The sequence below is a fragment of the Carettochelys insculpta genome, chromosome 6 (assembly GCF_033958435.1).
Source record: "Carettochelys insculpta isolate YL-2023 chromosome 6, ASM3395843v1, whole genome shotgun sequence".
NCBI lineage: Eukaryota > Metazoa > Chordata > Testudines > Carettochelyidae > Carettochelys > Carettochelys insculpta.
In genome coordinates, this window is record NC_134142.1 from 123,538,549 (window position 1) to 123,566,507 (window position 27,959).

Sequence of the window (27,959 nt, forward strand, 5' to 3'; positions counted from 1 at the left end):
TGATCACTGGTGCCCCCCCACCCCGCCCGCAGAAAAAAGAAAACTGGGAGAACTGGAAACAGCAAAACATTCCCGGCATAGGCAACAATGGGGGCTCTCCACCCACGTACTGTACAAGCCTGTCCACCCTCCAGCTGCAATAACCCCACTGTTCGCTCCAGCACAGCTCCCCTCAGTCTGCCCCTGGGTGCGGGGAGGCAGCTCCCAGCTGCAGTGCAGACACTGAGCAGAGCACAGGGGGCACTTTTGCAGCACCCAACCACGACGGCCAACAGTCAAAGCCTAAACAGCTCCCTGCAGGACCACATGGCACAAGGAGGGCTGGGAAAGTGGCAGGGGCAGGATCTCCCCTTTCTTCCTTCGCGCTGCCTGGGAGGAGTCACCTCCTGCTCCTGGCTCAGGGGCTTTCCGCTCTGCAGCTGAGCTGGCGGCAGAAGCAGCAGCATGGGACGGACAGAGGGAGATTTTCTGGTGGGCATCCTGGAGGAGCTGGGGGAGGACGAGCTGACAGCGTTGAAAACCAAGCTAATAATGGTGCCCCTGAAGAAGGGCTATGAACACATCCCCTCGGGCAGCCTGATCCCCGCGGATTCCATCGGCCTCGGTGTCCTGCTGAGGCGATACTATGGCAAGCGCTATGGGGCGCGGCTCACCCTGAGGGTGCTGAGGGACATCCGGAGAACAAGCGCTGGTAAGGGACCGGCCGGGGGGCGATCACCCCGTGCACAGCCCAGCGCCGCACAGCGGCGGTGCACGGCCCTTTCTCCTCCCCCGGGGTGTGCTGGGGGCTCGCTGGCTGCAGAAACCGGGGCGGGGGGAGCAGCCCGCTGTGAGAGCAAATGTGCCCTCGCGTGATGTCCCAAAGAGCTCGCCCGCTCCTTGCTCCGGCGAAGCGCCCAACCCGCGACCCCGCCAGGCTGTAAGCCACGTTTCGCGCCCCGCCGGCAGCTCAGCTTTCACTTTCGTTTCTCTCGCAGCCTGGTCGCGTCGCTCCCCGCCCCGCCCCGCGCCGGGCCACCCGCAGCCGCGTGTTCCCTCCTCCAGCTGCTGCACTGGGCTTGGGAACGTCACCAGAGCCAGGAGCGGAAAGCTCCCAGCCCTGGTCTCCCTACCCCAGTGCGGGGAGTCACCGCCCTCCTTCCACCTCTCTCTGCTCAGCTGTCCTGGGGCAGGTGGTGGAGTATGAACTTTCCTGGGCAAAGAGGCACTTCCTCAGATGCGGGTAGTGGAGCTTCCAGAGGCAGCTCTAAGTGTACAGGCACATGAAGGGAAGGGAGTACGAATCAAGAGGAAGGCCGGAGCTGAGGAGGTCAGTTCAGTCAAGGAGGATAGGTCCCACTTCCAGCAGCTGATGTGGAGAGCGGGACACTAAGGCTGTGGCCACTTTACCCCCTCCTTTTCGGAGGGGGCATGCTAATGGGCCATGTCGGCAGGTGCTGATGAGGGGCTGTCATGAATATGCAGCACCTCATTAGCCTAAGGGCGGCCGCACACAGTTCAAAAGTGCCGCTTTTGAAATGCATGCAGCCCGTGTAGCCAGGGGACTTCTGAAATGACCCGCTGATTTCGAAAGCCCCCTTTCCCCGTTTGGTTTTGGGATTAAGGGGCTTTCAAAATCAGGAGGTTGTTTAGAAAGTCCCCCAGCTACACGGGCCACATGCGTTTTGAAAGCGCAACTTTCGAAATGCACATGACCATCATTATGCTAATGAGGCACTGCATATTCATGGTAGCACCTCATTAGCACCTGCTGACATGGCCCATTAGAGTGCCCCCTCCGGAAGGTGGGGGTAATGTGGCCACAGCCTAAGAAAGGAGAAACTGCTTTTGCAGCTGGCAGTCATTCCCAGTCTTTGGTCAATTTGAGTTGTGGTGTCAAATTTGCAAATGAATTGTAGCTCTGCAGTTTCTTTTTGGAGTCTGTTTTTGAAGTTTTTTTGTTGCAGGATGGCTACTTATAAGTCTGTTACTGACTGTCCAGGGAGATGGAAGTGTTCTCCTGCAGGTTTTTGTATGTTGCCATTCCTGGTACCTGATTTGGGTCCATTTATTCTTTTATGTAGATACTGTCCAGTTTGGCCAATGTATATGGCAGAGGGACATTGCTGGCACATGATGGCATATATCACGTTAGTAGACATGCAGGTGAATGAACCCCTGGTGGTGTGGTCAAAGTGGTTGGGTCCTGTGATGGTTTCATTGATGTAGATATGTAGGCAGAGTTGGCACCAAGGTTTGTTGCAGGTCATCAATGATCTAGAAAATGAGGTAAGCAGTGAGGTGGCCAAGTTTGCAGATGACACCAAGTTGTTCAGGACAGTCAAAAGCAAAAGGGATTGTGAAGAACTACAAAAAGATCTCAGCAAACTGAGTGATTGGGCAGCAAAATGGCAAATGAAATTTAATGTGGGTAAGTGTAAGGTAATGCATGTTGGAAAAAATAACCCAAATTACACATACTACATGATGGGGTCAAATTTAGCTACGACAGATCAGGAAAGGGATCTTGGAGTTATAGTGGATAGTTCTCTGAAGACATCCACGCAGTGTGCAGCGGCAGTTAGTAAGGCAAATAGGATGTTAGGAATTATTAAAAAAGGGATCGATAATAAGACAAAAGATATCATACTTCCCCTATATAAAACTATGGTACGCCCACATCTCGAGTACTGCGTGCAGATGTGGTCTCCTCACCTCAAAAAAGATATATTGGCATTAGAAAAGGTTCAGAAAAAGGCGACTAAGATGATTAGGGGCTTGGAAAGGGTCCCATATGGGGAGAGGCTAGAGAGACTGGGACTTTTCAGTTTGGAAAAAAGGCGATTGAGGGGCGATATGATAGAGGTATATAAAATCATGAATGGTGTGGAGAAAGTGAATATAGAAAAATTATTTACCTTTTCCCATAATACAAGAACTAGGGGACACCAAATGAAATTGATGGGTAGTAGGTTCAAAACTAATAAAAGGAAATTTTTCTTCACACAGCGCACAGTCAACCTGTGGAACTCCTTGCCCGAGGAGGCTGTGAAGGCCAGGACTCTATTAGGGTTTAAAAAAGAGCTTGATAAATTTTTGCAGGTCAGGTCCATAAATGGCTATTAGCCAGGGATAAAGTATGGTGCCCTAGCCTTCATAACAAGGGCAGGAGATGGATGGCAGGAGATAAATCACTTGTCTTCTGTTCTCCTTCTCTGGGGCACCTGGCATTGGCCACCGTCGGCAGATGGGATGCTGGGCTTGATGGACCTTTGGTCTGACCCAGTATGGCCATTCTTATGTTCTTATGTTCTTATGTATTTGTTCCTGAGTTAGACATACTGTGGTGAGGTGTATATTTGCTTGTGAGAATTTGTTTCAGGTTGGCAGGCTGGCTGTATGTGAGGACTGGCCTGCCTCCCAAGGTCAGTGAGAGTGAGGGGTCATTGTCCAGGATGGGTTATAGATCACCGATGATGCGCTGGAGAAGTTTTAGCTGGGGACATGATAATGTGTGAGTATGAGACACAGAGAGAGAACAGTGTGTGTGCAGGAAAAGGTACCCCAGCCATATTTTCATTCCAAATATTAGAAACTTATTGCAATTATTAGCTTATTATTCCAATTATCAGTAACACACGTATTAAATATAGAGGAAATGCTTTTGAATTATGAATATTTTGGAAATAGTTACAGTAGACCCTGAGTTATGCAGAGGTTGCGTTCCTCGAAACCCCCACATAACTTAAATTTTGCACAAGTCAAGGGAGATGGGAACCAGGCGGCAGCTTCTCCCTGGCTTCCCCCAATGCCGGTGGCTGTCTGCCCACCTGGCTTCCTCCTGATGGGGGAGCCTGGTGGGCAGACAGCCGCAGAGCGACTTTGAGTTGGGCTTAACTCAAGTTAATGTGAGTTTAGTGCAACTCGAAGTCATGAATTTCGAGGATTTACTGTACTTTTTATGGAGTCTACAGAAAATTGAAGTTCTGTGATCTGTACACCAGCAGCAGTTCATTTATAAAAGCTATGGGCCAGACTGCACCTGGCCCTGCATGGATGATCAGTTGTGAGTGGAGTGGGAACCAGAAATTCTCCGCTCCTTCCCTACCCTTTAAATCTCCTTTTAGCATCCAACTTCCATTCAGTTTCCAAATATTTCCGTATGGCCCTCATTACTGCACATTAGGTTATTATTATCCCTGTATGACATCTTGGGAACTGAGGTCTTGGCCAAGGTCACTCAGGACATCATTGGCAGAGGCAACACCAAGAATAGAAACCTGATCTCTCCGGGACCAAGCACCTTCACCATTGCCATCTTATCATAAGGCAGTTCCTGATCCACTTTCCCACACTCTGGGCTCGGACTCCTCACACACAAAAGTAGCTGAGGATGAGTAGGCACAGCCCTGGCCTGCTCACAGGTCAAATTCAGGGGGTGAGGAGCACAGCTGCTCCCCCAAAGGGATGTGCAGGAGGTGTTCTCACCCTCCCTGTGTGCCTAGGATTGACTTGTTTCAACACCCCTGACCTGTGATCTGCTCTGCCCCTTAACTCTGCCACTTTCTCTTTCCCATGCACTGTCTTCTTGGTCCCTGCCACAGAGGGCAGTAGCTGGGAGCTGGAGCTAGAGGCATTTTCTGAGGCTAGGGTAAGAGCTTCTGCGAGCTGTAAAACACCCAGGGGTATTCATTCATACGCAGCTGTACAAGCAAACCAAAGCATACTGTCTGCAGAGGACTCAGCATCTTCTAACCCATTCGGGTGTGCCTCAGCAAGTAATGTGACTCACGACAGTTGCCTCACTATTTCCCTACCCACTTTCCTTCAGTCATCCCAACTTGGTCTAGTGCTTGCAATTGTCTTCCTGACTTACTTTCTGTGCCAAATGTTGTGCGCTGCCTGCCAACACCCTCCTTGATCTAAAAACCAGACAAGCTCCACTTCCCACCTGCTGGGTGCCACCTCACCAAAACCAGAAATTAATTCTCACCCTGGAAAGATAAAATTTCCCAAAATAACATTAACTCTGCCCTGCTTTCTCCTTGATCTCTAAATAAGCTCCACATCTCCCCTGTAAGATTGGGTCATGTGATGCTTTTGATACCATTTGTGCATAAAAAGCGTTGCTGTAAGGGGTAATTCTGGTTTGGTAGTTACTGCTGCATTCCACAAGTGTAAGTGAGAACACAAGGTGCAGAGCAGTGAAGAATCAAGTATTTTATTATTTAGATCCACCATAGGTGTGTGACAAGTATCAGAGAGGTAGCCATGTTAGTCTGTAGCTGCAAGAACATCAAGAAGTCTTGTGGCACTTTATAGACTATCAGATATTTTGGTGTGTGTGATATTCTAGAAACAAGCTCTCTAGCCAGCGGACTTCACGATCTAAGTGGACAGTGTAAAGGTGCTGACTTGAGTTTATCAGCTTGTAAAATGTGAGTTTTCTGGTGTGACTTGAGAAAGAGAAATGCCTGAGTTACTGATTGCTGTCTTTTTCCAGCAGGTGTTCACAGAGTGAGTGAGGACAAGGAGGAGAATTCTCAGAAGGAAGGGCCTCTGAAAGCAGAGCCTTGTGAGACATTCTCAAAGAGACCCTGGAGTCCTGGGGTGGGAGATGCCAGCCAGAGTCAGGGCATAGCAGAACATCAGCCACAAGACCCACAGGGAGGGAGACATGGGGAACTCAGTCCCCACAAACAGCACATTAGGAAAATCACAATCAGAGAAAGAATTCTCCACCTTCAAATCCAAAAGGAGGAAAGACCTCATATGTGTCGTGATTGTGGAAAGGGATTCAGTCAGAAGTCAAACCTTATTCGGCACCAGAGAATCCACACAGGAGAGAAACCCTACAAATGTTCTAAATGTGGGAAGAGCTTCAATGACAGCTCCAATCGCAATCGACATGAGAAACTCCACCAGGGACTGAAGCTTTACAACTGTCCTGAGTGTGGGAAGAATTTCAGTCTGAACTCAGAACTCATCTGTCATCAGGAAATCCACTCAGGAGAGAAGCCCTATAAGTGCCCCAAATGTGGGAAAAGCTTCAGTGACTGCTCCAGCCTCGCTCATCATCAGAGAATCCACACTGGAGATAAACCCTTTACATGTATGAAGTGTGGGATAAGCTTCCATCAAAAAGTGAGCTTGATCCAGCATCATAGAATCCACACAGGAGAGAAACCTTTTAAGTGCTCCGAATGTGGGAAAAGCTTCAGCACCAAGGGATATCTAGGGATACATCATAGAATCCACACAGGAGAGAAACCTTTTAAGTGCTCCGAATGTGGGAAAAGCTTCGTGACCAACAGTGCTCTAAGGATACATCAGAGAAGCCACACCGGAGAGAAACCCTATCGCTGCTTGGATTGCAATAAGAGCTTCAGTGTGACTTGCAACCTTATTCGTCATCAGAGAATCCACACTGGAGAGAAACCCTATATGTGCACCAGATGTCAGAAGACCTTCAATGACCGCTCCAATTTCACAAAACATAAGAGAATCCACAAGGGTGAGAAACCTTTAGACCTAGCTGGGAGTTTTCTTTCAGGATTACTTTAGATTTTGGAGAGACAACATTATTCTCTTGAAGAGCTTCCATGGGAAATGTTTTGAATTTGCTGATTATGTTTTGATTTTTTCCATTGGGAACATTGAAACAAAATATTTCAGTTTGAGTTGGTTTGACCTGAATCAATATGTTTTGATTTGTTGAATTGATCCAAATTGTTTTGTGTTAGTTCAGCAGTAAGCTGCATTTCCTTGGGTGCCTTTTCTTATGGGAGTGGCAGTTCAAGTCCTGCTTCATCCTGTCACCTGGGCTCACTGGTCAAACTACATCTACCACGATGCCATGCCATCTTCCTGATCCTGCTGCAAGGAGAGTCACATGGCTTTTGATGCATCTTGGGAGACGTAGTCTGCTTAGGGTTCCCAACCCAAAGGTGAAAATAGGAACATTAGGAACAATAACCCAGCGTTAATGAAGAAGGTCACCACCACCAGGAAATGCAGTTTAACACTGAACTGACTCCAAAGTGCTTGTGGCTGGTTCAACAAAATATGAAATTAATTTGATTCAGGAATGTTGACGTGTTTATTTTCATTTGAAAATGCCAAAGGAAGACATTGCACATTTTCAATAGCAAACTGTTCAGAACTTACTCAGCCAAAGCTTTTGCTGTTTCAACTTTTGTCCTGATTCAGGAGGGGAAATGTTGAAATTTTGGAATTTCCCACCAGTATTTTGCTCTACTTTATCATATATGCGATGAAGATGGGAACAGCTTCCATCGGAACTGAAGCCCAAAAAAGTCTCAAGTGTCCCAGGACATCACAGATTTGTCCATTATTTTAACATTAGTCACCATTGCCCACCTGCTTATAGAGACAGAATGTGCTACTGCATGAACAGGGTAGGGGAAATGGATTTTAGCTCCCCTCGTAAATACTTTCTCTGTATGACCTCAGGCTGTCTAGGCATGGAGACTGGGAAATGAATTGCAGAAGCCAGTTCCAAACACTCGACATTTTAGTTTTATCCAGGATGGTGTCTGTGTAACAGATTCAATTGCTGAGACCCCCTTAGGACTGTCACTTGGTGTGCTGAAATACCACTGAGCCCACTTTCCTGTCCTAATAGGCACCCCAGAAATCTGTCCTGCTGAGCGAGGCCCTCAGGCTTCCTCCAGCAGTGACACAGAGATGGGGTCCCAGCCCTCTTCATTATCATACAGATACTGAGATCAGGTCAGCTCTGGGAAGGCTCAGCCAAAGAGACTTGCCTCAGCTCTCAAATGTACAGCCAGTAGGAGCCAAACCCCAAATAAATCCATCTTACGCTATTTAAAGTTTTATATGGAGTAAGCTCATGATGTCCACCTTCTTTCTTACATAAAGAGATATTGACAGCTGATTGCCCTCTGATAATTTTATTAACACTGGGTTTATTAGTAAACAAAAGTGATTTTTATTAGGTACAAAAATAAGGGTTTAATTGTCTATGGCTGGGTCTACACGTGCCCCTTCCTTTCAAAAGGGACATGTTAATGAGCGGGTTCAAAAGATGCTAATAAGGTGCTGCAATGAATATGCAGTGCCTCATTAGCATAATGGCAGCCACAGTGATTCGAAAGTGCAGCTTTTTGAATAGTGCGCCGCCCATGGAGACGGGAGCTTCCGAAAGGACCCCCAAGTTTTCAAAGCCCTTCTTCCTATCACCAGATAGACACAGGAGATAAGTCCTAGAGCAAGGAACAAAGTAGGTTACTAAGCAAAATAAAACAGAACACACCAACTAAACTTAATATACTAAAGAAACTTGCCTCATATGATATCTCTCCCTGTCAGTTGTTCTAGTAATTATCTTCACAGACGGGATTCATTTCCAGCCTGCGCTCAGTCCTTTCGCCCTGTCACATTTCAGATGTTTCCAGTAGATGCTTTGGGTGGTAAGCAAGGGTGTTCTGATGTCTGGTAACTGCCCCTTTTGTTTGGCTTCCTGAGTTTAGTTTTTGCCAAAGCTGGGAATACTATGTCTTCTTGTTTAAGCTTTTGCTCTCTTCTTGTGGGAAAAAATCCCCCGCATCCAAGATGAATTACAGCATCAGGTGACAGTCTCATTACAGTCAAAACAAGTCTATTCATAGAGTATTGTCCTGAGTATGGGGCCATCAAGTTCCTTGAGTGTTGCTAATGACTGTCACTTAACATGACTGCATTAGTAAAACAAGTTTATGTTTTATATTTCTAAGTTCAGATAGAGGAATTATACATGCCCACAAATGGGAAAATTGTATTCAGTAGATTACAACTTTTCTGTGAAACATTATATCCCATGAAGTATTTCTCACAACGCATATTCCAGTTCTGTCATATTCATAGCCAAAGGCATGTTTTCATAAAGCATAAGGAATTCCACATCACAGTCTGTTCCTATGCCCTTTGAATTTTCCTCCTCCCATCACTCCTCCTCCCAGATCAAGCAGCCTTGCGAATCTGCAGGTTACATCCTTGGGTATCCACATCTGTGGCTGTGGCTGTGGCTGTGGATATCCGCAGTTCACTTTTGCAGATACAAAGGCAGAGATGGATACAAATTTTGTATCTGCACAGGGATCGTATGGGCCAAGCTCGCTGAGCAGGAACAGGCAGTGGAGAGGAGAGGGAGTAGAAGAGAGAAGGATCAGTGGTGGAGTAGGGACAGAGGAGAAGTAAGCATGGAGTGATGGAACACTGTTGTCATGCTAATCTCAGTCTTTGGGCTCTGGGGAGTGCAAGGATCTTGTGCTTGGCCTGACCCACACATCTCCCCAGAGCTGGGCTTGGTCTTGCTTTCAGGATGTATTGCCTGACCTTGCACTTTCCCGTCTGCAGCAGGTTTGAGAAACTGGTGCAAAGACCCCACTTCAGGCTCGTGGGAAGACAGATGTGACTTGTGTCACAGAGAGAAGGTAGGGGATTGTGTTTGTTCTTTGTGTGTTTTGTCCCCATCATTGTTGTGTCTAGACACTATCTCACACTGTCCGTGTGTCTGCTGTCTGCAGATGCCCCTGATGGGACACTGTTTATCTCCTGGAAACTGCATGCCTATGTTTATATGTTTGGATCAACTGTCCAGGGGTGAGGGAAAGAATCTAAGAGGTTACAAACAACTGAGGTAGAGTTCTGCTCAAGATTATGGCTCTTTCTGCCTTGACCAAGCTGGCCCCATGTAGCTCAGATCCAGAACTACTGCCTGGAGTAGCAGCAAAGAGTTCTGCTCCACTTAATATGTAAAAATCAATCCAGTGAAGAGAGCAAGATGGATTTAATTCTGGCTCTTGGAAAACTGCCTTTAAGTTGCTATGTAACTTCCAATTAGTAAAACCCACATAAAATTCAGACTGCAGTGAGATGGAATTAGTATTAAATATGTGTTAGTAATGTAAGGGTGAAAAATAGACATGTAGCTATCACAAAATGAAGCACTACACACCCAGGGCATTCAGAGTGAAGGTTATATCTAGAAGAAAGCCAAATCCTTACTGGAGCCTAGTTAATACAGATGTTTTGTTTTAGGATTTTGCTGAAGAAGTAAATCCAGAGATTTTGCTAGACCATGTGAAGAACCAGAAAACATACAGGTCAGAGCTGGGGCCATTATTTAAGTGCAGTCGATAATGACACTTAGAATTAAGGTTGTTTAACACTTTCCATTATGAGACCCTGTTTTCAGGTTCTTACTAATTTGCCAAAATTCAAACTGCAATTCTCCATTCTGGGTTGCTGACATTTCTGGGGGAAAGCATTAGCTAAATGGTTCAGCTGTTTATGAAAATAATAATAGAGACAAGTGTTGTTCAGCCTGTGTTTACAAACCCTTACAACTGTTTCCTTGAAAAGTTCTAGCTCCTCAATGCTTTAAAGCAGGGGCTTGATATTTGGTGAGGGTTTTCTGCTGTTGTTTTGAAATCCACCTAAATTTGTCCCATGTTTATAAACCTATGAAAATCACAGGACATACATGCTCTGTGAGGGATGGCCTGCATAGATTTATAGACATCTTAGGAGACATTTGAAACCCATAACAGGGATTTATCTGAAGACTATTGAAGTGGGGATGGAAACATTAATGTTTAGCTGTCTGTTGCCTAGAGCTGATTCTGCCATTGGCCTGCCTGTTCTGAGCTAAAATCACTGTCTTTTCTAAGTTAACTGTTAGACAATCAGTGTATGAGGGTCTCAGTGGGACCGACAGCAACTGTGTGCTCAGTGGTAGTCAGTCCTGCACGGCCCCCCCCCACTCCTACAGAGCTGTGTAGAGTGGTGGCACAGCACTGCTGTGGTGTTTCAGTGGGGCCCCAGGCAACTGCCTGTTCTCCCTTCTGTCCCCATCAGAGGCCCTGCATGTGCTTTGTCTCTGACTCTGGCATTTAGGGTCTATTGCTGGTGGAGCAGGCTTGGCATCAGGACTGCTGGGTTCTGTACCCAGCAATATAATGTTTGTAAGTCACCTTTCTCTCAAAGAAAAATTCAGTGGGTTTGTAGTGCATTGTAGTGTCTTGTACCTGGAGCCTTGCACAAACACAAAATTTGTATCTGCATCTGTAAACGTTATCCGCAGATATCTGTATCCATGCCTGTGCACGTAGATAGTTGCACATTTGCAGAGTTCTAGGTTACAAAATTTGTATTCCCCTCTGTGTCTGCAAAAATGACCTGTGGCTATTCATGGCTATGAAGCAGATATCTGTGGATTTACAGGGCTTTACCTGTACCCATACTGGGGGGGCACCTCAAACGGATAGTAAATATGTGTATATTTGTGATTGTCTGTGTTTATCTGTTTGTTCAAGAACACTTCCTAAGCAGTAAGAGCCACCAAACTTGGTACATCGCTTATTCTTACTATAACTAAAGCAAGGTCAGAGTTTGGTTTTGCCAGGAAAACGGGGTGTGCAAGGAATGGGATTGGCTTCTCACTAAACCATACAGAAAAGAGGAAGAATCAGCAGGCAGGAGAAAGGGGCTGGCTGGGGATGCCCATCCCCACATAACTGGGATTGCCCCAGCCTTTAGCCTCTGACCTCTGGAGACCCCTTAGGGAGGGTAGGAAGGACTGCAGTTTTCCCCCACTCAGATTTGTATGGACTGCTACTCTTAGCTGCAGCGGCCGTGGAGAGGCATTTTTCACCAGGCTGCTGCGGTGAGAGGGCTGGGGTAGTTCTTTCTCTCCAGGGCAGTCTGCACCATGAATTCCGCAGCCTCAACCCAGAAAAATGATTTAAACGAAGCATGGACATTTTCATTATATGGTCCACAAAAACAAAAACTAATTGAGTTAAGGGCTCAAACAACCCCAGGGTAAATCTTCTATCGGATATATATAAAATCCCTTTTATCCTTTCCTCTGCTTCCCTCACAACCACTTACTCTGTTGGGCCTATAATCTCTGTGCCTGTTTCCCACCCCATCACATCAGGGAATGATAAAATTAACAGGCACTTTGCATCTTGCATCATTTAACCCCCTTCTTTCCACTGCCTTTGATGCATAGACTTCGCTTCCGCCAGGCCGGCTTCTTCAGATGCTCTAACACTGAACTGGGCTTTGAGGTGAGGGCGGCCGTGACTATCCACTATGAATATGAATCCTGGCGTTGCCATCAGGCTGAAGTGGAGATGCTCCAGTGCATGTTTGCCGGGCCTTTGTTTAACATCAGAGCGGAACCAGCAGGGGCAGTGGCAGCCGTCCACCTCCCACACTTCCTGTGCCTCACAGGTATGTCTGATAAATAATGGAACTATCAAAGTTCAGTAATCCATTGAGCTTAGTGATTTTGTAACAAATCTGACTGCAAACACCCACAAATGCCCTAAATATTTGCAGAGACTGAAGGCACGCCTTTTGGCATTGGGGAAGGGGTGGGAGGGGATGAAACCTAGCACAAAAGTCAAAGAGCTGAGAGGCTAAGTCATTTGGTCTCTCTTGGAAACTAACAAGCTCTTATAACTTCTGAGCATGTGGAGAGTCCTCAGGAGAGATGCAGAGGACAACAAATTCCCCAAGGCTGTATCTTCTGCTCTGCTTATTGTCATTAGGAAGTCATTGATCGTACTTTGAAAAGCAGGTGCAAGCACCCCTAAAAATATTAGTTTCTTGTTGTCACTTTCCTCTTTACCCAACATTAAGAATCTGAGGAAACTCCTCGGGCACAGCTGGGTTTATTTGCATATAGGTTGGGCATAATTGGGTATCATCTCTTTAAATAGCTTGAGAGCCGTTCACTGGCCTCTGCTCTTCTCGTGCAGAAGTCACCAGAGCCTAAGACTGCAGTCGAGGGTCCAATGAGAAGATGCAGCCAGGCCCAGGAAGTTTATAGTGTTACCGTGTTAGGTTCCGGTGGCTTCTGCAACAGAAGAGAGGAGGCCAACTTACTGGCCCTTGGGTGGTTGAAGAGATGCTACCCAATTCCTATTCACTACACTCATTTAAAATATAGGTCACGGACTTATGGAGGACTAGATCAGTGTTACCAGCCCTGAAGAAAAGCGTCAATGGGTTGCCCCAGGGAAAATCAGGAACTAGACGGGGACTCAGTCCATCTTCTCTCTTTCCCGTTGCTCCATGCTGGGTGGGAGGGTGGGGGAATGAACCTGTGTCAGTCCTATACTGGGTGTAGCTCACTTCCCCTGTGAGCTTGTTCACCCACCCGTCAGCTGCTCAGTCCCCTCCTGGGAAGGCAGTGGAAGTCCTTTCAGGATTCATTATAAAGAGTCTAATTATCGTACCTAGACACTAATATGTAGTTATGCAATAGACAAGAGTCCTGACTCTTAGTCTTCCCTGGCCTAAGTCTTCTCTCTTCCCTGCCCATAACTCAGAAGAGAGCTTAGCATTCCTGGGTCCCCATCCCTTGTCTAGACCTAGGGCAGTGCTCTCAGGTGCCAGGAACAAGCAAAATAGCACCTCATTCCCTTTGACATCCATTTGCAGGGGAAGAGGCCAGCATCACCATCACCCAGATGCGAGTTGCCCATTTCATGGATGGGAGGATGATGCTGGAGGAGCCAACGCGAGTGATGCCGTTCCACGCCGTGATGGAGAACCCCAGCTTCTCCTGCTGGGGCATGTTGCAAAAAATAAAATCGATGTTCTTTCCTTCGATCCACAGTGTGACGCTGCTCTACCGAGCACTCAGGGCTCAAAAATTCACTTTCCACCTTTACTTGATACCTGACATACTTGCACTGAAACAGGTAAGGGAGAATCAACAAGAGTCGGATTCATGATTCACCATTACAGCACATCATCTGGAGTAATCCAGGACATCCCATTACACACACTGCAGTGAAACAGCTGCCCAAAGAGAAGTGTAGCGAAGGTTTTCTCTAAATTCCATAGACCCAGATGGATAGCTGTGTTAGTCTGTAGTTTCACAAATGACAAGCAGTCCTGTAGCACCTTATAGACTAACAAATTTATGTATTATGTAATGAGCTTTCATGCGTAAGATCCACTTGGTGCTTTTTACTTTGAAATGTGATATTCTACCTAGGAAATAGGCTGCATGGATTTCTAAAGAGGAACTGCAAGTGATATATATATCTGTATTAAAACCCAAATAATGGTAGTCCATCGATCCAATGATGACAAATCTGTGCAGATCATCTGTTATTGGTCTCATGGTGTGCCCTCTGGTGACTGTGTAAGCCAATTCTAGAGGTGCACATTTTGCCGCAGGTGGTGCATGGGAAGTTTGCAATCTGTGGGTTGTGCATTGCTGATGCTCTGTGATGTTGTTCACGTGCCTCTTGTAGACACCAGCAGCGGTCTTCCTCAAAGGCAATGCAGGTATTTCTGGCTGTTGCACGTAGCAGGTTTCTGGCTGTTGTGTTGGGTAGCAGGTTCAAAACTAATAAAAGAAAGATTTTCTTCACACAGTGCACAGTCAACCTGTGGAACTCCTTACCAGAGGACGCTGTGAAGGCCAGGACTCTAACAGAGTTTAAAAAAGAGCTCGATAAATATTTGGAGCCATAGATGGCTATTAGCAAGGGGTAAGGTATGGTGCCTAGCCTTTTGTCGAAGGTGGGAGATGGATGGTAGGAGACAAATCGCTTGATCATTGTCTTCGGTTCACCTCCTCTGGGGCACCTGGCATTGGCTTCTGTCAGCAGACAGGATCCTGGGCTGGATGGACCTTTGGTCTGACCCAGTATGGCTGTTCTTATGTTCTTATGTCACTAGTGGCGTCCTCAAGGTCCCTAGGTTTGATACTGCTGTACTGCAGATTGGCTTTGATGGTATCCTTGTAGTGTTTCCGTGGACGACCTATACGCTGGATGCCCTGGGAGAGTTCACCATACAGAAGCTGGCGAGAGATTCTCTTGGCATCCTTGTGGCTGACATGACCGGTCCAACGTAGCTGTGACTTCATAATCATCACTGTGATGCTTGTCATCTGGGCTCTCTCGAGGACCTCAAGATTGGGCACTTTGTCTTGCCAGCGGATCTTCATGATGTTACGGAGGCAGTGCATGTGGAATGCTTCGAGGTGCTTGATGTGACGCCTATATAGTGTCCATGTTTCGATCCCATACAAAAGAGATGAGAGAACAATAGCTCTGTACACAAGCAGGTTTGTTGACATCCGGATGTTATGGTGGTTTAGAACTTTGACATGCAGACAGCCAAGTGCCTGGCTCGCTTTGGATATTCGCACATTGATCTCATTATCCAGTGATCCATCACTGGATATGACACTACCCAGGTATTTAAAGTTCTCCACTGCTTTAAGCCGAGTACCATCAATGGAGATACTCGGGACAGGAGCATTTGATCCAGGTGCAGGTTGATGGAGAACTTCTGTCTTTCCGAGGCTGATAGTTAGTCCGAAAAGTTGCGAGGCCTCGGCAAACTTGTTGACAATGTGCTGAAGATCATTTTCAGTGTGAGCCATAAGGGCACAGTCGTCGGTAAAGAGTGCCTCAGAAAGGAGTTTCTGCAGTGTCTTAGTCTTTGCATTCAGGCGACGGAGGTCAAAAAGTGAACCATCATGCTGGTATTTCAGGTATATACCTCAGTCCAGATCTTTCATTGCACGGTTAAGGACGCATGCAAAGAACAGGTTAAGTAAGACACGAGTGAGAACACATCCTTGTTTGACGCCGTTGGTGGTGTTGAAGGGGGCTGATGTGGCTCCATCAGACAGTACTTCGCCTGTCATGTTGTCATGGAAAAGGCGTATAATCTGGACAAATTTTCTTGGGCAGCCAAGTCATATCAGAATGGTCCAAAGGGCTTCCCTGTTGATGGTATCAAACGCCTTTGTCAGATCTAGGAAGACAGCGTACAGGTGCATGTTCTGTTCAATGCACTTCTCTTGTATTTGTCTGACAGCAAACACCGTATCAGCTGTGCTCCAGTCCGGTCGAAAACCGCATTGACTTTCAGGTAGATTTGCCTCGGAAATACTGGCTATTAGGCGGTTCAAGATGATGCAGATGATGATCTTCCCTCCAATGAAGAGGAGGGATATGCCTCTGTAGTTTCCACTTTCTGCTTTGCTGCCTTTATTCTTGAAAAGGGAGACAATAATAGCATCGCGGAGGTCCTGTGGTATGTTTTCATCCTCCCAGATGTTGATGATCACGCTATGGAACGCTGCTAGTGCTGCTGGACTTGCCGCTTTATATATCTCTGCTGGTATCTCATCTTTTCCAGGAGCTTTTCCGGAAGTCATCTGGCTAACAGCTTTCTTAATTCATCTATCTATAGTGGGCGGAAAGTCAAGATTTGTCAGGACGGGTTGTTGTGGAATTTCATTGAGGATGTTATTATTTATGGTCGATGGTCTGTTAAGGAGGTTGCTAAAGTGTTCTTGCCGTCTTTCGTTGATGCCCTCTTTGTCTTTGACCAGCGTTGTGTTGTCTGATGAGAGCAATGGGGTAGTCCTTGGTTTAGAGGGTCCATAGACAGTCTTAACAGCACTAAAGAACATCTTTGAGTTGTGGGTCTCAGCATACTGCTCAGTTTCTTTGGCTTTGCTCTCCCACCAGCTGTCTTGTATCTGATGGAGGTCTTTCTGTGTTTTGCTCTGAAGGTGCTTGAAATGGTCCCGTTTGGAGGCTGAGGAGGGGTCATTCTGCCATTCAATAAAGGCTTTTCTCTTTACTTCCAGTGCTGAACATATTTCTTCTGGGTTCTCATCGAACCAATCCTGATGTATTCTTTCCTTTGGTCCAAGCGATGTTATTGCTGTGAGAACCCAAATATATCTATAATAAAACCCAAATTTTATATATATATATATATATAGATATATAGACATATATATAAAATTTGGGTTTTATTATGTCGCAGAATTCCTACAAGACCATTTACTAGCTTTTTTTTTTCCCTGCTTGTTTTTTAAAGTAGAAATCTCAGGAAGGTCAAGGCTGTTGTTTACCAGTTTTCCTGGAGGGCCCCTGGGAACTCTAAGAAATGCTAGTTGTTAGCTGTCACCATGTTAAGTGAAAAGATGCATGTGTTACATGTTGACAAAGGCTTACTCTAAATATCAGTCATTAGCATCAAAGTGGTGCGATTTTTAAACTTTCTAAAATCTGGGTAATTCTATTCTCTTTTTTTTTTTTTTGTCAACATTACCTACACTGTCCAGTTATCGATTACAAAAAATCCAAGCAAATAACAGCAAATAAATTTTTAAATAAACCATGTCAAGACTTCATTATCAATCATAAAGAAGGGAGAAGGCAATAGATCTATTTCTCTCCTCTTTTTAGGCAGTTTGAATTAAAAATGGGAATGAATGAATTATGCCAATCAGCCTTGTAGTCGGTTGATCTATGTTGGTAAACATTGATTTCACTGTACACACACAAAAATTGTGGTGGATTATCCATCACTGAAAAAAATGGTTCCACTGATCATTGAAAGATACAAATAGGCGAAGAAAGAGAAATGCTGATTAAGAATTTGTCAGAGATAGATGTGAAACAATTGACTTTGTATATGTGGACATGTAATGTGGACGTTTGTGTTTTGCCACTTATAAAGCTTTATATTTTGGAATCTCAACCTCTACACTCATTAAATTATTGCCCCATCCTTGCCTCACGCCCCCACAATTTCCCACATATGTGAAAATTTAAATAGATTAAAAGTAGAAAACAGTGCTTACAAATAAATATTGATATTATCTGTCATAATTAAAAAGGAAGTTTGCCCAGACCCATTAGAAATAAGGCTATGAAGCTGTCACAGGTGCTAGGATTTTCAGAGATATCAGGTTTGGCTTCAGCCGTGGTGGCAAGGTTTGACCATGGGCTTCAGCTCTATATCTGTGGTTTATTGTTTTTTGCCCGCGTCCTGTCTGTGACTTTGAACAAAAATAACTTAATTACAAACAGTTAACATTGAACCAAGTTTACTCCTTGGCTGCTGTTTTTACAGCTTTGTTTACCCTTGTCATCATAACAGTGCACTCTTCCTTCCATGGGCTGTTGTGTAAATGAAAATGGAAGCCAGGACCAGCATTCCCTGTAAACTGAGCACTTGAGTGGTTGACCAAGAAAGATTCAGGGATTGCACAGCTGATCAGCAGAGCACCCATAGCCGCCCACAATGAGCATCATGTTTTTCTACTAGTGGTGCACATCCACATCCACCTTGGTGCACAACAAAATTTATTCCACTCATGGATGGAAAAAGTTAGTGGGAACACTGGCCAGTTAACCTGCACTGACTTGCCTGCCTATGTGATAGTCTCTTGCACTCAGTGTCTTCATAGAATCATAGAACAAGACAGCTGGAAGAGACCTAAAAATGCCATCAAGTCCAGCCCCCTGCCCAAGACAGGACCAAACCCATCAGATCAGCTGAGCCAGGGCTGTATGCCTTCTACAGAGTTATATTTCAGCAATGACTTTGCTTGTTTTCATAGGTAATCAATGACAATGAAAGGAACTACAAATCAATACGTATATGGAAACCTCCTAAAACCAAACCCCTGACCTGTGGCTCCCATTATGCTGTCTTCAGCCCATCAGATGTAGAAGTAACACCTGAGGTGAGTGGAAATGGTCATGTGTGCTTCAAAGGAGGCCAAAAAATAGCAAGGCCCTTTCCTGAAGTGATCATTGAAACTTAGTCAGGGCCCCAGGGATTGCTGTGCTGCAGGGAGGCGTTGTAGGGGCACTCGCCCTGCACACAATATGGCCTGCATTAGGAAGTTGCAGAGACATTTGGAGGTGCTGGAGGAGAGTGGTGAGGAGGTTTTAATAACTGAGGCAAGAGATGACTGAAGACTGGAGCTAGGTTCTGCTGGTGACTGGGATGTCCTTTGTACTGTTGATGCCCAGCTCTGCTCATTCTGGCAGTGATGGGATGGACTGGGCCCTGAAGCCTCCTGCTGGAGGCTTATGGCCTTGTCACATGCTGTCCCAGTAACCATAGAGAAGTCCTCCAAGGGAAGCTAGAATTCCGACTGAAGGCAGCAGCCAATCAGGGGCCAAGAAGGCCCTATATGAACAGCAGCAGGACCAGAACCAGCACAGTGCAATGGAAGTCCTCCAAGAGAGAGGACCTACTGGACTGGCTGCTGGAGCTGAAGCATCACCAGGGAGAGCTCTGTGTGAAGAGGTGGTCAAAGACTAGAGCTATTGGTAAGTGTTGATGGACTGATGGTAGAGCCCTAAAGTGAGGGTGAGGCCTCTCCCTCTAGGGCTACGTCTACACGTGCACGCTACATCGAAATAGCTTATTTCAATGTAGCGACATCGAAATAGTCTATTTCGATGACTAACGTCTACACGTCCTCCAGGGCTGGCAACGTTGATGTTCAACGTCGACGTTGGGCAGCACCACATCGAAATAGGCGCTGCAAGGGAACGTCTACACGCCAAAGTAGCACACATTGAAATAAGGGTGCCAGGAACAGCTGCAGACAGGGTCACAGGGCGGACTCAACAGCAAGCCGCTCCCTTAAAGGGCCCCTCCCAGACACAGTTGCACTAAACAACACAAGATCCACAGAGCCGACAACTGGTTGCAGACCCTGTGCATGCAGCATGGATTCCCAGCTGCAGCAGCAGCAGCCAGAAGCCCTGGGCTAAGGGCTGCTGCACACGGTGACCATAGAGCCCTGCAGGGGCTGGAGAGAGAGCGTCTCTCAACCCCTCAGCTGATGGCCGCCATGGCGGACGCTGCTATTTCGATGTTGCGGGATGCGGATCGTCTACAAGTGCCCTACTTCGACGTTCAACTTCGAAGTAGGGCGCTATTCCCATCCCCTCATGGGGTTAGCGACTTCGACATCTCGCCCCCTAACGTCGATTTCAACTTCGAAATAGCGCCCAACACGTGTAGCCGTGACGGGCGCTATTTCAAAGTTGGTGCTGCTACTTCAAAGTAGCGTGCACGTGTAGACGCGGCCTAGGAGGGAAAGCCTTGGAGGCCCTACTCCCTGCTTAAGTAGGGAATGGACTATGATGGGACATTAGTGATAGCACATGACAGATCCCTATTAAACGATTACCCCGGAGGGGGATTGTTCCTGTGTACAATGCATGAGTTGGCAGGAGGGCTGAGTTGTCCAGAGGCTTTGGAACCACATCATTGCCGACACACACATTTGTGCAGACAGGGGCACTTATGGGAGGTGAGAGAGCCACCCTATTACTGGCCCCTGTTTCTTGGAGCAACTTGTCTTCACTGCAGGAGCCGGAGTTCTGTTACGTAGATCCCCAGGAAAAACAGCATTATGTGGAGATTTACAGCCAAGGCTTCGTGAACAAGCTGGAGCTTAGCTTGGTAAAGCAAAGTGATAGCCAATGCATCTGGAAGGCCATTGTGAGACCAGGTATGTTCAGCTCATCCAGAGATCTTGGTAGGGGTGAGGAGTTTGTGCATGACGATCACTCTCAGCACTTGCTGATGATGGTCAGAGCAAAACTCAAGTGCAGACCAAGGCAGTAAGAATGCATCCCAGCTGTGTCCTATTGTGATGGACTTGGAGCTGCCTTGTAATGTTACATTGGTACTGTACAGTGGCTTGGGTACTGTGGTGTTTGCTGAAGCTATCTATTGACTTAGTTTGTCCAGAAGAGGCACTCAGGAAGGGGAGGTGGCTCTGGATAATCACTTCTCAGCAAACATGGGCTTCAAAGGCCCAATGGTTAGCTTTGATAACCTAGCATTTAAATCAGCTTCTGTACCAAATGACTGTAGAAGAGCTAGTCATAGAATCATAGAATGCTAGAACTGGAAGGGACCTTGAGAGGTCAGTGAGTCCAGCCCCCTGCCCTCATGGCAGGACCAAGTACCGCCTAGACCATCCCTGATAGACATGTATCTAACCTGTTCTTAAATATCTCCGGAGATGGAGATTCCACAACCTCCCTAGGCAAGTTATTCCCATTTTTGACCACCCTGACAGTTAAGAACTTTTTCCTAATGTCCAACCTAAACCTCCCTTGCTGCAGTTTAAGCCCATTGCTTCTTGCTCTATACTCAGAGGCCAAGAAGAAAAAATTTTCTCCCTCCTCCTTATGACACCCTTTTAGATACCTGAAAACCACTATCATGTCTCCCCTTAATCTTTTTTCCAAACTAAACAAGCGCAGTTCTTTCAGCCTTTCTTCATAGGTCATGTTTTCTAGACCTTTGATCATTCTTGTTGCTCTTTTCTGGACCCTTTCTAATTTCTCCACATCTTTCTTGAAATGCGGCACTCAGAACTGGACATAATACTCCAACGGAGCCCTAACCAGCTGAGAGTAGAGTGAAAGAATGACTTCTCGTGTCTTGTTCACAACACACCTGTTAATGCATCCCAGAATCATGTTTGCTTTTTTTGCAACAGCATCGCACTGTTGACTCATATTTAACTTGTGGTCCACTGTGACTCCTAGATCCCTTTCAGCCATACTCCTTCCTAGACAGTCGCTTCCCATTCTGTATGTGAGAAACTGATTGTTCCTTCCTAAGTGGACCACTTTGCATTTGTCTTTAGTAAACTTCATCCTGTTTACCTCAGACCATTTCTCCAATTTGTCCAGATCACTTTGAATTTTGACCCTATGCTCCAAAGCAGTTGCAACCCCTCCTAGCTTGGTATCATCTGCATACTAAATAAGCGTACTGTCTATGCCAATATGTAAATTGTTGATGAAGATATTGAACAGAACTGGTCCCAATACAGACCACTGCAGAACCCCACTTATTATACCTTTCTAGCAGGATTGAGAACCATTAATAACTACTCTCTGAGTATGGTTATCCAGCCAGCTTTGCACCCATCTTATGGTAGCCCCATCTAAGTTGTGTTTGCCTAGTTTATTGATAAGAATATCATGCAAGACCGTATCACATGCCTTACTAAAATCTAGGTATACCACATCCACTGCTTCTCCCTTATCCACAAGGCTCATTATCCTATCAAAGAAAGCTATCAGATTGGTTTGACATGATTTGTTCTTTGCAAATCCATGCTGGCTGTTCCCTATCAGCTCACCACCTTCCAAGTGTTCACAAATAATTTCATTAATTAATTGTTCCATTATCTTTCCTGGTACAGAAGTTAAACTGACTGGTCTGTAGTTTCCTACATTGCTCTTATTCCCCTTTTTATAGATGTGCACTATATTTGCTTTTTTCCAGTCTTCTGGAATCTCTCCTGTCTCCCATGATTTTCCAAAGATGGTAGCTAATGGCTCAGATACCTCCTCCATCAGCTCCTTGAGTATTCTAGGATGCATTTCATCAGGCCCTGGTGACTTGCAGACATCTAACTTTCCTAAGTGATTTTAATTTGTTCTTTTTTTTTTATTTTATCTTCTAAAGCTACCCCTTTCCCACTAGCATTCACTATGTTATGCATTCCATCTTCAGACTTCTTAGTGAAGACCAAAAGAAAGAAATCATTAAGCATCTCTGCCACTTCCAAGTTTCCCGTTACTGTTTCTCCCTCCTCACTGAGCAATGGGCCTACCCCATCCTTGGTCTTCCTCTTGCTTTTAATGTATTTATAAAAAGTCTTCTTGTTTCCCTTCATGCCTGTAGCTAATCTGAGCTCATTTTGTGCCTTTGCCTTTCTAATCTTGCCCCTGCATTCCTGTGTTGTTTGCCTATATTCATCCTTCGTAATTTGACCTAATTTCCATTTTTTATATGATTCCTTTTTTATTTTGAGATTATGTAAGATCTCCTGGTTAAGACAAGGCGGTCTTTTGCCGTATTTTCTGTCTTTCCTACTCAGAGAAATAGCTTGCTTTTGGGCCCTTAATAATGTCCCTTTGAAAAACTTCCAACTCTCCTCCGTTGTTTTTCCCCTCAGTCTTGCTTCCCATGGGACCCTACCTACCAGATCTCTGAGTTTACCAAAATCTGCCTTCCTGAAATCCATTGTCTCTATTTTGCTGTTCTCCCTTCTACCATTCCTTAAAATTGTGAACTCTATGATTTCATGATCACTTTCACCCAAGCTACCTTCCACTTTCAGATTCTCAATCAGTTCCTCCCTATTTGTTAAAATCAAATCTAGGACAGCTTCCCCTCAGTAGGTTTTTCAACCTTGTGAAATAAAAAGTTGTCTCCAGTGCAGTCCAAGAACTTTTTGGATAGTCTGTGTGTTGCTGTGTTAGTTTCCCAACATATATCTGGATAGTCGAAGTCCCCCACCACCACCAAATCCTGGACCCTGGATGATTTTGTCTGTTGTTTAAAAAAGCCTCATCCACCTCTTACATCTTCTTAGGTGGCCTGTAGTAGACTCCTAGCAGGACATCACCCTTGTTTTTTACTCCTTTTAGCCCAATCCAGAGGCTCTCAACACATCCCTTTCCTATGTCCATCTCCACCTCAGTCCAAGTGTGTACATTTTTAATGTGAAATCAATTTTTTAAAAAGGCTCCAGAAGACACCCTGACAGTTACAGGCCAGGAAGCAAGACATCATTACAAGGCAAACTGGTTGAAACCATACTAAAAAAAAAGAACAATCAGACTTATGCATGAGCATCACCATGGTTTCTGTAAAGGGAAATCATGCGGCACCAATCTATTAGAATTCTTTGAGGAGGTCAACAGGCATGTGGATGAGGGGGCTACAGTGAATATATTACACTTAGATTTTCGGAAAGCCTTCAGCAAGGTCCCTCACCAGAAGCTCTTAAGCAAAGTAAGCTGAAGTGGCATAACGGGGAAGGTCCTCCCATGGATTGGTACTGGGTTAAAAACAGGAGACAGAAGGTAGGAATAAATGGTCAGTTTTCTGAGTGGAGAGAGGTAAATAGTGGTGTCCTCCTCAGGTCTATACTGGGACCAGTACTGTTCAGCATATTCCTATCTGACCAGGCACATGTAAATACCCTTTCTCCACTGGCTCACTGTTGTCCAAACATTTGTTAATCCCCTCAAAGAATTCTAGTAGATTGGTGAGGCACGATTTCCCTTTACAAAAACCATGTTGACTCATTCATCTATGTGTCTGATCAGTGTGTTCTTTAGTATTGTTTATACCAATTTTCTTGGTACTGAATAATAACAGAGTTAGCTGTGTTAGTCTGTATTCCAATAAAACAAAGCAGCAGAAATGTAGCACTTTAAAGACTAACAAAATTATTCGGTGATGAGCTTTCGTGGGAGAGACTCACTTCATCAGATCAATCTCATTTCCAGTACAGACTGACATTTATAAGTACAGAGGACCAAAAAAAATTGCAGTAAAAACTGACAAATCAAATAGGATTGAAGGAGGGGGTGAGGGATCAGGATGCTACACTCCAGAAGGCTCTAGGTGACAGGCCTGTCTTTTCCTATGGACAAGCTCCTAACCTGAGAAATATCAGAGAGGTAGCCATGTTAGTCTGTAGCTTCGAGAACAACAAGAAGTCTTGTGGCACCTTATAGACTAACAGATATTTTGGAGCATAAGCTTTTGTGGGCAACTCATGCATCTGATGAAGTGGGTCTTTGTCCATGAAAGCTTATGCTCCAAAATATCTGTTAGTCTATAAGGTGCCACAAGACTTCTTGTTGGTAACCTGAGAAAGATTATCACCAGCAATCACAGGCTACACCACAGTAATCCTAATCCTGGAACTTTTCCTTACAACAAATCCTGCTCCAACTTTGTCCACATATTTATTCTGGGGATACCATCACTGAACCTACCCATGTTAGTTACAAGATCAAAGGCACATTCTCATGCACTATCAGCAACATTATATATGCCATTAATCATGTCATAGAATCATAGAACAATGGAGCTGGAAGAGACCTAAAAAAGCCATCAAGTCCAGCCCCCTGCCTTAAGCAGGACCAAACCCATCAGATCAGCCCAGCCAGGACTTTGTCAAGGTGAGACTTAAACACCTCCAGGGATGGAGACTCCACTACTTCCCTGGGTAGACCATTCCAGTGCTTCACCACCCTCCTAGGAATGCCCTACTATTATGTACATTGGACAGACTGGGCAAAACCTTCACCAAAGAATAAATGGACACAGAGCAGACATCAAGAAACTCAATACAGATAAGCCGGTCAGTAAACACTTCAGCGAAGTGGTCCACTCTTGTTAAAGACATGAGAATTTGTGTTCTGGAACGTAGAGAATTTAACAACAGATTCAAGCAAGAAATTTGTGAGTTGGAGTTCATATTCAAGTTGAACACATTAACACATGGTATGAACAGAGACATCAATTACCTCGCGCATTACAAGGACTGCTTCCCTTCCTTTGATGCTCGTAATTATCTCAGACAGGACAATTAACATTCCCCCACCCTTCACCCCCCTCCTTCAATCCTATTTGATTTGTCAGTTTTTATTGCAATTTTTGTTTTGGTCCCCTGTACTTACAAATGTCAGTCTGTGTTGGAAATGAGATTAAACTGGTGACCTTGGTACTGAAGACTCATCCTTTTGACCTCTGGGTGCTACCTCAAAACAAATCTTAGAGTGGAGAAAATACACTGAAATTGTCTGTCCTCTCAAGGCATAGATACATTTGTGGAACAAACTTTTGTGCCCATCGTTACTGAAACTTACTATGCTGCTGAGTGTAGGGCCTGAAGTTTGCCATCACCGGAGCAGGCTCATCAAAGAGTAGTGGGGGCAGCTAAGCATTTGCCTTCCTGCCTAACAGGAGCAATTGAGAATGTTTTATGGTGCAGAACAGCTGGGCACCCAGAAGGAGGACTGATGATGGGAGTCTGGAGGGCAAGGCCATTTTTATTTGCTTGGTAGCATGGAACCCACCACAGTCATGGCCCAGTACATGGTTGTCTGAGGTGAAATACGTTAATTTATAGGTGACCTACTATAATGCTCAGGGACCAGGACTGTGCTGTGTTGTGTGCTGTCTTTGTCCTAAAAAGCTGATAATCTGAGCTGGAGGCTGACCTGGTGCTGGACAGTGTAAGCTGAGCGCTTGGCAGCCACCCAGGAGAGATTTAGATGCCACCTAGCTGATTAGCTGAGTGCCAACAGCTGGCAGGGTGTGTTTCCACTGGGAGTCCTTATGCTTTAATTTTGGGCCCTTGGGGTACTTTGTTTGGCTGAGTGATTGATGATAGATATAATGTGGGTCATTTTTGGTGTCATTTGTTTACTCCCAGAAACAGGTGACACATACTGCCTCCCTGACCAATCGCAGGAATGTACCAGGAATGCCCCAGCACTCAATTTACGGGGAACACTGGTATCCAGCCATAGATTCTTCTAGGGAATCAGAATAACTCATTAACTGGGGTATCATGTTCTCAGCTTCACGCTGTCATGGGACTGGCTTAGCCACTCACATCTGCACCTGTGGTGTGAGGGGAGCAGAACGAACACAAATGCATGATAAAAAGTTTGTTTCACTCTTCTTTCCCGCCTCCCTTCTAGGTGACATTGAACACGAGTCACCACCACTGCAACACCACCCAGGTCAGTTCATCTTATTTTTGTAAAATGGAAATTACAGAAAGAAAACAGACAGTAGTGAGCCATTGGCAGAGCTAGGACTCCTACCCTTTCCACCCTGTACTCTAACCACTAGCCAGCAGTCTTGCCCTGATCCAGGATTCTAATTCAGAGCAGGTGCAGGGAGTGGATGGACATCAGGGTGGGGGAGGAATTCTCATGGGGATTATGACACTCGGGCACTGGGACATATTCCAGCAAGGAGGGGAAGACTGAGGTATCAGATTTAGGGAGATATCAGTGGGAGGGCTGAGCAGAGGGGAACCACACAGAATGGACCAGAGGCAGTTACGTACGGAGGACTGGGATTGCAAGGAGGTACCGGGGGTTACTGTAGAGGGGAGAGATGCAACCAGGTCTGCTGATGAGAGGACGAGGGGTTGTTTCAGGCTCCTTTGAAGTGCCACGGCAGTGCCGCTCCAGCTATGTGAGACTGTGACGGAGTGTAGCAGGGGCAGTGCCACAGTCCAGGCAGTGACAAGAGCTGACAGCGCTTGGCCCCACCCCTTCTTCTTTTCTTGGCCCCACCCCTTCCACGAGCTGGGCCTGCTTTCCACCTGGCCTCAGGGCCTGCAGTGGCTGCTGGATGCAACATGAGAGGGAGAGAGGCTAGGGAATCAGGAGAGCAGGGATGGCACCTGCATGGAGAAAGGCTGGACTGGACTTTGCTGGCCCATGTTCTAATAGGTAGCAGGAAGAAGACACTGAGAGATCACATCCTGGACACCCTGAAGGACCTCCAGGAGGCAGAACTGAAGGAGTTCAAGAGCAAACTGACAGATGGGATGCTGGAGGCAGAGGGATTCTGCAACCAAATACCTCGACGTGACCTGGAGAATGCAGAAGCCGTGGAGATCGCTGACCTGTTGATCCGTTACTACGGGAAGAGCCATGTGGTGAGGGTAATCACTCTGGTGCTGGACGCCATCAACCAGAGAAACCGGGCAGAGAAACTTCGCAGGCTAACAGCCTGATTCCCTTGTGCTTCCCAAAACTTTTTTCATCTTGCACCACACTTTTCAGGGCAGACCAAATTAAAATAGTCAGTGTAAAATATCGCAAGCAATAACTCCTATTTCAAAATGAAACATAAATATAGTATTAATGAGAACAGTGTTTGACTTCCCACTTTCGACTAGAATGTTAATGTGAAATGTGAGCTTGTTTGAGTGAACACAACTGCTTAATATTCAGCTCAATGCTGGAAAGAGCTAGATGTAGCTCCTGATCCATATTTTTAAAGCATGATATCTCTTCATTTCTATGGCTACGTCTACACGTGCACACTACATCGAAATAAGCTATTTCGATGAATAGCATCTACACATCCTCCAGGGCTGGCAATGTTGATGTTGAACGTCGACGTTGGGTAGCACCACATCGAAATAGGCACTGCGAGGCAACGTCTACACGCCAAAGTAGCACACATCGAAATAAGGGTGCCAGGAACAGCTGCAGACAGGGTCACAGGGCGGACTCAACAGCAAGCCGCTCCCTTAAAGGGCCCCTCCCAGACACACTTGC

General features: G+C 45.8%; 1 protein-coding gene across 2 annotated transcripts; it reads left to right on the plus strand.

Annotated features, from left to right (window-relative positions):
- The first annotated feature begins 444 nt into the window (after nucleotides 1-444).
- On the plus strand, nucleotides 445-27,482 carry LOC142014914 (uncharacterized). 2 transcript variants are annotated; one of them, XM_074998187.1, is made up of 10 exons: nucleotides 445-691; nucleotides 5,483-6,493; nucleotides 9,361-9,434; nucleotides 10,042-10,106; nucleotides 12,020-12,243; nucleotides 13,459-13,721; nucleotides 18,413-18,538; nucleotides 20,188-20,329; nucleotides 26,358-26,399; nucleotides 27,123-27,482. In XM_074998187.1, exons 1-10 carry the CDS (start codon nucleotides 445-447, stop codon nucleotides 27,407-27,409), a joined length of 2,481 nt encoding a protein of 826 aa, XP_074854288.1. In that variant the 3' UTR covers nucleotides 27,410-27,482. The 2 variants fall into 2 exon arrangements, with proteins under 2 accessions (XP_074854288.1, XP_074854289.1); XM_074998188.1 differs by having other exon boundaries at nucleotides 5,486-6,493.
- The last annotated feature ends 477 nt before the right edge of the window (nucleotides 27,483-27,959 follow it).

Bases quoted from the DNA above. Each gene is read 5' to 3' on its own strand.
- LOC142014914 (XM_074998187.1), top strand. From the start codon at position 445: ATGGGACGGACAGAGGGAGATTTTCTGGTGGGCATCCTGGAGGAGCTG. The intron at 9,435-10,041 runs GTAGGGGATTGT...GTTTTGTTTTAG, and splicing joins ACTTGTGTCACAGAGAGAAG to GATTTTGCTGAAGAAGTAAA. The intron at 12,244-13,458 runs GTATGTCTGATA...ATCCATTTGCAG, and splicing joins ACACTTCCTGTGCCTCACAG to GGGAAGAGGCCAGCATCACC.